The sequence below is a fragment of the Gopherus flavomarginatus genome, chromosome 5 (assembly GCF_025201925.1).
Source record: "Gopherus flavomarginatus isolate rGopFla2 chromosome 5, rGopFla2.mat.asm, whole genome shotgun sequence".
Lineage (NCBI taxonomy): Eukaryota > Metazoa > Chordata > Testudines > Testudinidae > Gopherus > Gopherus flavomarginatus.
Window position 1 is genome coordinate 94,645,660 of NC_066621.1, and position 10,046 is coordinate 94,655,705.

The 10,046-nt window shown below is 37.5% G+C and overlaps 1 protein-coding gene across 2 annotated transcripts in view; it reads left to right on the plus strand.

Annotated features, from left to right (window-relative positions):
* RBM25 (RNA binding motif protein 25) overlaps positions 1-9,845 on the plus strand; it is a 38,348-nt gene extending 28,503 nt beyond the window's left edge. For both annotated transcript variants that reach the window (XM_050956580.1, XM_050956581.1), the window contains 8 exons: positions 260-349; positions 1,395-1,468; positions 2,309-2,459; positions 2,911-3,235; positions 3,888-4,162; positions 4,794-4,892; positions 6,276-6,323; positions 8,212-9,845. In XM_050956580.1, the coding sequence (XP_050812537.1) occupies positions 260-349; positions 1,395-1,468; positions 2,309-2,459; positions 2,911-3,235; positions 3,888-4,162; positions 4,794-4,892; positions 6,276-6,323; positions 8,212-8,304 (1,155 nt within the window). In that variant the 3' untranslated portion in view covers positions 8,305-9,845. The remainder of the gene's footprint in view (positions 1-259; positions 350-1,394; positions 1,469-2,308; positions 2,460-2,910; positions 3,236-3,887; positions 4,163-4,793; positions 4,893-6,275; positions 6,324-8,211) is intronic.
* The last annotated feature ends 201 nt before the right edge of the window (positions 9,846-10,046 follow it).

Here is a 10,046-nt window from a genome sequence, read left to right on the forward strand (position 1 = left end):
AACAAGACTCCACTTTTTTCCGCAACCTCGTATCTAACCCTTTGGCACTGGATGACAGGATTCAAAACACAATGTTACACAAATTAAATCAGTCTGGAGGGAAATTTCTGGCCCATTTATTCCAAGGGTTTAAAACTATAACTAGCGAATTTGTATATCTTGACCTAATTATTTCTGAGTATGTGGAAACTGGTTTTGTTTTTTAGTTGGTTTCTAATGCTCATGAGATTGGAGAGTATTTCGTATATTTTTATTGCAGCGTCTTAAAAACTGGGAGATCAGAGAACGGAAGAAAACTAGAGAATATGAAAAAGAATCTGAGAGGGAAGAAGAAAGACGAAGGGAAATGGTAAGATTCGCTATTTGCAATTGGATTCAAAAAAAATTTTCCTGTGTCTGAATTAGAACTGAGGCAGATTCTGTAATTTTCTTCACATAAAGGGCTACTGTGAAATATCCTGTAACGTATTGTCCTGCTTACATCAACAGAACACATGGATTTTGTACACAATAGCTTAAAGCTAACTAGCCACATAAGTGTGATAGATGGCTTTTAAAATGTAAAGCAGAAGCATTAGGTAAGAGATCCTGGAAAAATAAAGCTTGGTTGCCTGGCTCTAGCAGAAGCAAAATAGGGAGAGAGCAGGCAGCTGCAAAATACTATAGTTGTCTTACAGAGAATTGCAACTTCAGTGTGAAATGTTACAACTGTGACCAACACACCTGTCAAGTTTTCAGTGTAAACGTAGTCTGTTTTCTGACATAAAACGCTGGTCAGATTTAATCTGCTGGATGTACTCATGTGGTATGCTTGGCATGTTTAGATTCTGCAGAAAGAGGGTTTGTTTTTTTTTAAAGATTCTGTTCCTCTACCACGTTTTGGCTTGTGCATGAGCTCAATGCTGCAGCACATTGCAAAGGAGTATTTAAATCTAAAATTATTCATTAGAATTATTTGTTGATTTAAACGTTTGGTTTTATAAAATCTAAATTTCAAGACTAAATGGAACGAATAGTGCCCATTTAAACTGACAATTTCAAATCAATTAAAAAACTGGCTAATAAAGAGTTTATTTGAAGAACCCTATTGTGGTTTTCTTATTTAGGACACAAGAATATTGACCATATGAAAAAGCTTCAAGATATTAGATAATGAGAACTTCAGTGCTTGACAGTGAGGGACATTTATCCTGCCAGTGAGAGATGGACAAACATTAGTGAGTTGTCACACTATTATATGGGAGGAGGGGGATGACGACACTCCAGAAGCTCTCCATCTGCTGGCAGGGGGAATCTGTATCCAATAGCTTAAACAGGGATAGAATGAAACTGAATGTATTTTGTCTGAGAGGAAGGAGTAGAAAACCTTTACAGTAATGCTGATGTCGCTACAGGCAAAAGAAGCCAAACGGCTGAAAGAATTTTTAGAAGATTATGATGATGACAGAGATGATCCAAAATATTACAGGTACGTTTGAGTAAGCAACCAAGCAGGAAAATCCAATCCTCATTAACTAGCTGTTTAATAAAATTGTCATGGTTACTGGTAGAAAATAAGAGGCATGAGTGCACAGGGAACTTGGCATTCAAATACTGTGGTGATAGGGATCATTAAGTAGCTAGATTACCTCATGGAATCAGTACATTCAAAATCTGAGGGAACTGGGTTACACTTTACTGCTACTCACTGATTCAAGGAGCATCCTCTCCTTCCCACTCCTTTAACAGAGATGAGGGTACTGCTTTAGGGTGAGGCAGAACATGAGATCAGAGTAGTCCCAAAACTGTGGGTAAGGGAGGGAAGAATGGACTTCTATATAAACTTATTTCTCTGCTCTTTATACTGGGGCTGTACATTATATTCAGAAAAATTTTGTTAAATCAGAGTGGTGAGGATCCTTCTTATGGGAATACCCAAAAAAATTAACTTAAACTGATGAATTAAAATGGGGAGGAGTTCTTATCAAGTACAGGTTTACTCAGGTCTATAAAACACTTACTATTCTCCTAGCTTTATAAATGATCCCACTCTGACTATAATTTTTTCATTCAGGATTCCAGAAGGAGCACTTGTCTCTCTGCATGTCTCATTATCTGCTGAGCATGGTGATGCTGATTCTTTGGAGTTGTGTATAGAATGGGAGTTGACATTTTAGCATCTCCCATCATAAGACTAGAGGGTTCAAGGTGCACTTATGTATCTTGTGGTTTTACTTAATGAAAAAATGAATGGAAGCAGTTACGTGTCTGAGAAGGCTTTCATTAGATTGTTCTTAACTTTTAAGCACAAAGTTTGTATCTTCTTCAGGGGTAGTGCTCTTCAAAAGAGATTGCGAGATAGGGAGAAAGAGATGGAAGGAGATGAACGAGATAGGAAGAGGGAGAAAGAAGAGTTGGAAGAAATCAGGCAGCGCCTTCTGGCAGAAGGACATCCAGATCCAGATGCAGAACTCCAGAGGGTAAGCAACAACTGGTCTGACAAAGGAAAATGCATAAATATCTTTGTAGTATTAGGCAAAGTTAAATGTTCGAGTACACATTTAATAAATTGGACGTTTATAGTTGATCTGGTGGTAATACATGCTTTGTTCGTCCAAATGTAGATATGGAAAGCTTTTTGGTTTCCAGTCTTTATGTAAGTATCATAAAATTGTTAATCTGGATTATATTTTTTAAAAATCCAGATAAAATGGACTTTAAAAAATGATTTGGATTTACCAGGATTATCCGATTATGAAGACAGTAGTAGGGTTTGTGTATATTTTAGTCCTTAATAACAGATTATGCAGTGGACACTTCATGGGGTAGAGGGCAGGACATTTAAGTAGGTCCTTTTTCAGAATCTTCCCAAATAGGACAATTTTGGTTTTGAGAGGTTTTTACGTTTGCTAATTGGCTGTTTATTTGTAGATGGAACAAGAGGCCGAAAGGCGCCGACAGCCACAAATCAAACAGGAGCCAGAATCTGAGGAAGAAGAGGAGGAAAAGCCAGAAAAAGAGGAAAAAAGGGAAGAACCGGAGGAAGAAGAGGAGGAACCGGAACAAAAGCCTTGCCTTAAACCAACCCTACGACCCATCAGCTCTGCCCCATCTGTTTCATCTGCTAGTGGCAATGCAACCCCTAACACCCCTGGTGATGAATCTCCCTGTGGCATCATCATCCCTCATGAAAACTCGCCTGATCAGCAACAGCCAGAGGAGCATAGGCCTAAAATAGGACTTAGCCTCAAATTGGGCAAGTTGGCATTTCATTTCAATTTTCCTTGAGGGTTTGTAGAGAGAAGAAACACAGGAAGTTGGAAAGCAATTCAGTTTTCCAAATTATATTGTTGATTTTGGAGCAAAACTGAGCAACCTGATATGCTAAATTGCTAGTAACTAGCATGTTCTTCCTGCTCAAAGATGTCTTAATATATTAGCTGATTTGTCTAAAATCTGGGAAGAGAAAACAGGATTGGCATGCTAAGTGTATGGTTTCCTAAAGAATGCTCTACTAATGAGCTGTGATTAATACTTTGGACTTAAAATGTCTTTTGTTAGAAGACCTGTAAGCATTAGATGAAAAGCCCATTGAAATCTGTCCATTGACATCAGTAGGCTCTGGCCAGAAGTGCTTTACAAACATTTATTCATAATACCCTTTTCAAAGACCAGCAAAATAAGGGATAGAGAGGCTGACTTTCCCAGAGCAGCACACTAAACTGGTGACAGAATCCAGACTAGAACAAGAGTCTTGACTCCCATTTCCTTTCCTCTGAGCACTAGAGAACAATTTTTATATCCCTGTTCCTTATTTAGGGGTGTGAATTTTACTGTGAAGACAAACAAAACTGCCTTCAGTTGCAAATTACAAATATTTTATTATTCTCTCCTGCCTTTCTTTGTAGGTGCCTGCAATAGTCCAAGCCAGCCCAATGCTGTGAAGAGGAAGAAGCTCCCCGTGGACAGTGTATTCAATAAATTTGAGGATGAAGACAGTGATGATGTGCCCCGGAAAAGGAAATTGGTCCCCTTGGATTATGGTGAAGAAGATAAAGGCTCCTCCAAGGGCAATGTCAATACAGAAGAAAAGCGCAAACATATTAAAAGTCTTATTGAGAAAATTCCCACAGCCAAACCAGAGCTCTTTGCTTATCCTCTTGATTGGTCTATTGTGGATTCAGTGAGTAACTGTTTCTTTAATTTGAAAAAAAAATAAAGCTAATGTGGATCGGAAAGCACAATCTGCCAAGTGATGCACCATGGTATTCACTAAAAAGACAAAACATTTGTCACCATGAGTCACATCAATAGCTCTGACTCAAATCAAACATGACAGTTGATGCTGTACTTCCTGTCCACAGATAGCATCTACTCTGCATCATGTCATGCCTGCTTAGATTAGCTCCTGGGCCTCTCCCTAGCTGATGATACAAATTTATATAATGGGTTTTATGATAGGACCAAAAGTCCACTAGAAACTTATTGTAGACCATAAGACTTGATTTAAACTGTAGGTGAGAATTAGGGACATTTAATTTACTGTGTCACCAGGTCCCTGAGGAATAGCTTTCAATTTCTAACAAGTTCTGTTAGGTAGTATAACTTTTTGCAGAAAATTGGTCTGCATTTGTGTTGGGCAGGTATAAATTGAATTAAAATATTGATCTGACGTATAATGTTGGATCTTTCACTAGTTATTTGTGTGTTAGATCCTCTGCATCACTGTTAGTAGCTCGCTTCTGGGTAGTACTGATGGGCAGTAAGGGTAGTGGTAATAGTCTGACATAAATGGTGTTCTTTTTCCTTTTCAGACATTAATGGAACGTCGAATTAGACCATGGATCAACAAGAAAATAATAGAATATATTGGTGAAGAAGAAGCCACACTAGTTGATTTTGTTTGTTCAAAGGTTAATATAATTTTCCTCCGAATAACTTTTGAAACATCTGGGTTTTGTTTCTAGTTTAAAAAGACAATGGCTGGAGAATAACCATTTGAAGATACTACCAGTTTGTAATGTTGACCAGCAGCAGGCAGTCAACACCGATTTAATGCATGTACCCAATTACAAGACAGCTCCTTTAATACATACTTACTCACATTATGCATATACCCAAGTCTCTTTGCAGTCTGCTGCACGCTTAACTGGATTTTTGTAGTGAGACCCTCCAGGGCAGCAGATGAGATTTTGCAGAAGCTTCAGATGAATTAAAAAAGAGATTTTTATATAATTTAAATAGGAAAGTGAATAATAATCAGTATATCATCCCTATTCACTTTCATATTTAATTCAGTTTATTTTACCTTGCCCCGTAGGTCTTAATTTTTACTGTTTATTGAAAATCCATAACTGTTAGAAGCTCTCGGAGGGAAGCAGGAGATTTTGCTTTTCGGGTTCAAAAGAGTTAGACTTTTGGCACCTGAGAAAAATGAGATACACTTTGTGTGTGGAATAAGCATGTTAAGTGGATATAAAATGAATATATTTGAAATATTTAACTATGGTGATACTGACATTTGCCTCGTTAGATTTCAGATTTAATAGATAATTGAAATGAATGTGGCAGTTGATACTTGTCACAGCTTTGGAACAGGCTGTTTGCAGATTCAGGCAGAGACCACTGGACTGATTTTACATTTGGTTCACTTTTTTAAAAAGGTTTCTTCACAGCCATAGGGCTAGAAACATTTATTTTATTTTTTAAAATAAAAGCCTGACTTTTGGAGCACAGTTCTGATAGGAAGTATTAATTTTAGCAAAGTTTTCATTTATTTGTTTAAACTTTATTAAATTGTATATATAATGCCACCCTCTCCTGGAAAAGGACTTTGAGCGCTGAAAAACAATTTTTCAAATATGTTAAAATAAATAGTACCCATTCAAATCTCTAACAGATAAAACAAAGGGAGGATGATTGATACCCATCCACTCACCATTCTCCCCTATCCTCTCCCAATAGCAGATCCAGGTTGGAGGAGGGGGAATTCCTTCGCCCTCACTCCCCAAATTAGCTCAGCCAGGCTGGAAGTGTAGGAGCAGTTAGTTGAGTGAGTCCCTTGTGGCTTCTTGGAGCTAGGCAATGCTGGTGTTTATCCCACACATTGACCTTTATACTAACACTCCTGTGAAAGTAGATGCAGTCTTTAAGGATTCTTAACAACTTGCTGAGGCAAAACAGTGGGTTGCTTGCTATAGCAATTTCAAATTTAGGCTTATTTTTTGGAGATCTTTAATATAAGTACAGTTCTTAGGTTCTCAGTTTGTAGACTGAAAACCATTTATTTGTTTCAGGTTATGGCTCATAGCTCACCGCAAAGCATATTGGATGATGTTGCCATGGTAAGCTGAAATTGAATATTAATTATCTTCTATTTTTACCCCCCCTCATGTTTCCCCCTGAACCAGTGATACCTCTCAGTTCAGATGGGTTGGTTTTGTTGCCTCATATACATTACGTAGAAGCTAATAATTACAGACTCAGAATTTCTAACTTTGAATTTTGTTGAATCTCTGTCAATATTCATCTGTTATGGACTCCTTCCTCCTGAAGAAAGCACCTAGGCAGTTCATATTTGTTTGTTAAACTAATAACAGTATTGATGCTATGCAAAATTCATACTGTTCGTTATGTAGATTGTGATAGAACCCAAAATGTGCTAGGCACTTTGAAAATATAGAGAAATACAGTTTCTACCTGTGTAGATTCTAGATGGGAAAGCTGTGTTAAGAAATAAATACAGCATACAAGCAAAGTAATCATTGGGGGAGGGGGCGTGTCACATCTTCAGTTGCATATGAGTTTGGGGGTTTTAAGTTACGCATGAAATTTCTTATCCCTAACCTCTTCCTACGGTTCAGCTTCATTACAGAGATGGGAGAGGCAAATGCAAATGCAATTGCAAGCTTCAGTTTGTGTTGTGATACTATGCCCTCCCAACATTGTCTCCTCCTCTACATAAATAACAATTAATTCATAAGATAGATAAAGGGAAAAGATAAATAGATGACTTAGCTAGTTTCTTGTAGGTGTTGCAGAAGAAGTGGTTCTTCAGAAGGGATTTAAAGGAGAAGGTGGTGGCCATGGGAATCAGTTCAGGAAGGGCATCTTACGGAAGGATAGGGAGCAGCATGGAAGAAATTGAGGCACTTGAAGGAGCACACAAATGACATCAAGGTGGCACAATGGGGCAACAAATGCATGGGAGAATAAGAAAGCAGGGGCAGAGTTACATAGAGAATGATTGTGAGAAACTTGGAGTTTGATGTGGTGAAACAGATCCATTGGAAGAATCCAAAGAAGCAGTAGGGAGGTTAGATTCTGACCTTACTGCCTAAGTTTTGTTCACATTAAAAGGGGGCAGATTGGATGTGGGGGAGACCAGAACACAGGTGGCTGTAGCACTCAGGTTGAGACTAATGGCTTATGCAGAGAAGAAAGCTTGGGTTTTGGATATATTGTGTAGGAAAAAGGAAGAGTTGGCAGTGACCTCCAGATTGCAAATTTCTGTGTTAGGGAGGATAGCAGCATGGTCTTTTGTGCTGGAGAATAGGATAAAAGGATAACACTGCTTTCTGATTCAGCCTGTTGGATCGTTGTCGTGCAGTCATGTTTCTGAAACTTAAAATGCTCAGTTGCTGTTCTGTAAAACAACTGTTTATGGTGGAAGGAGCAGTTGGGGACCATGATGCACAGATATTTAATAGTGATAGAACAGTGTGAAAGAAGGGTGCCAATGTGAATTTGTGAATAAAATATGCTCTTCCCTAGGAGACTAAATGTAGCATTGATTAATTGGAGTTATAATAAAAATAAGTACATATGACATGAAGTCAACTTAATGAAATAAGATAGATACCTTGGGTTCACTTCACTTTCAAACTAAAATATGTGAAGTGATTGCAATCTGCTCACGCAAATCAGAGGACCCTAGCCATACTTGTTAAACTTTATATAATGCCTTTCTGAAAAATTCAAAAGCTTTTTAGTTTTGTGTCCTAAGATCATATCACCCACCACTTGACAATAATACATAAACTTTTTCCAGGAACAACTTAATATTGCTGTTTAATAATGGAAAATAACTTTATAACTCGATTTATTTTGCTCCCCAGATGTTTCTTTCCTATGAACCCTGCCAAAGTAATAAGTCTGTCTGCGAAGTTTAACTGTAATGTCGCTAACTGGAAACCCACCATAACCTAATATATCTTTTTCCCTCACCTGTAGGTACTAGATGAAGAAGCGGAAGTTTTTATAGTCAAAATGTGGAGGCTATTGATATACGAAACAGAAGCCAAGAAAATCGGTCTAGTGAAGTAAAGCACTCTCCTTGCTTTTAGGGTTCCATTTGTTTTTTGTTTTTCTTTTCCATCATTCAAGAACTTTGAATTTTCTCTGTCCTCGGAGACACTTGTGAGACCTGTATTTTTTTTTAATGTAGAAAATGTGAAAAAAAAGGTGTCCTCTCTCTGTTGAGGCCACTCTGCTCCCTCCCCCCCCCCTTGGTTATGGTTATATGAATCCTGCATTGGTTCTCTTTTTATAGTTCACCAGGTACAATTCTGGTATGTTTTATAAGATGCAGCTACTGTACAAGTCTCTGGTGATCTTGTTCGGCAAATCTGTTCCTTGTAAATATTAAAAAGACTCCATTGTTTTGCAAAACATTTGCACTTAATGTGGAACTATATCATACAGACCAAGAAAATTGATTTTACTGAAAGTGTATCATCCTCGTCTCTCTCTCTTCTCCCCCTCTTTTTATTTAAAGAATGATCATAATAGAGTTGAAATTAGAATTGTAAAAATGGAATAAGTGGATGCTGCGACTTTCTTGGCTTTCACAGTATATGTGTGAGCGTGCCTGCGACTGTTGATTTGTCCCCCTCATCTGACTTAGGGAAAGGAGTGGCCTTAAGCTTTTCATTGTATGTGAACGTGTAGGAAAAATGGTGGTGTTTTGCCAATTTAGAATTCCTTGTGAAACTGGCCAGATTCCTCCTACAGATGCTCAACCTTCTCATAAAAGGAGTGCAGATTGCAGGATGCTTCTTATTCTTTGTTAGTTATGATGAGGAGATGACTTCAGTGAGCACTATTTAATGCTTTTTTACCTCATCTGTCTTGTGCACAATTATTTCATTTTAGCCCTTCTCTGCTAGCCCTTCCTACCTCCAAAAATAATCTGAATGATTTTTAAGAAATTACTTTTAAAACACCTTTTTTAGAATTTAGAACAGAAATTAATATGCCAGTTTAGGACATTTTGGGAAAGAAAAGGTTGAAGGATATAATTAACTATAGCAGTTTGTAAAACTAAATCATACATTTTCAAACAATGTAGAAGTCTGTTTTATGTGTACTATCAAACCAGCCCTGGTTTTGTTTTCCTTCATTTTTTGTACTGTAAGCAGGCTGTATTGTCATTGAAAGTGGTGATATTTTCCTGCCTTGTCTGTATAGGATTTTTATAAACAAACTGATGCAGTATAAATGATGAGATGTACTGTACACTGCATTTTTTATCTCATACCCAGGTAGAAACGCACTGATGATGTGCGATGAGCCGTCTTGATTGCAGGATGAAAGTTTTCCAGGGAGCAAAACGATCTCAAACATTTTTTTTAATTTTTAAACAATTCTTATTAGCAAACAAATTAAGTACAGCTGTTCAAGTATCTGTGTAACTGTATTTAACTGAAGGATACAGGTTGACCTGTTTAGAAAGCATAACTGTGACCTTGAGTTATTAGATTTCTTGCATCTTAAGAGGACATTTGAAAACACTGTTCTTAACAAATGGGATCGTGTAAAGGTTCCGCCATGTAAATATTTCAAATATTAAAAATGTATATATTTGATTTGGGGGCTCAAATTCTTTTGGCGTTTCATGCAGCTTGCCATTTATTGAACATATCTATTCCAGGTCAGGAACCAGAACAAATGTCCACAGAGGCTTTTTTCCTCTTCTATGTGGGCTTAACAGAAGCGTGCAGATGTGGTCCTAACTTGCCCTTTTTTATCCCTTTGAGTTTGTATGCTTAAAGTGTCCTTTTCTTTAT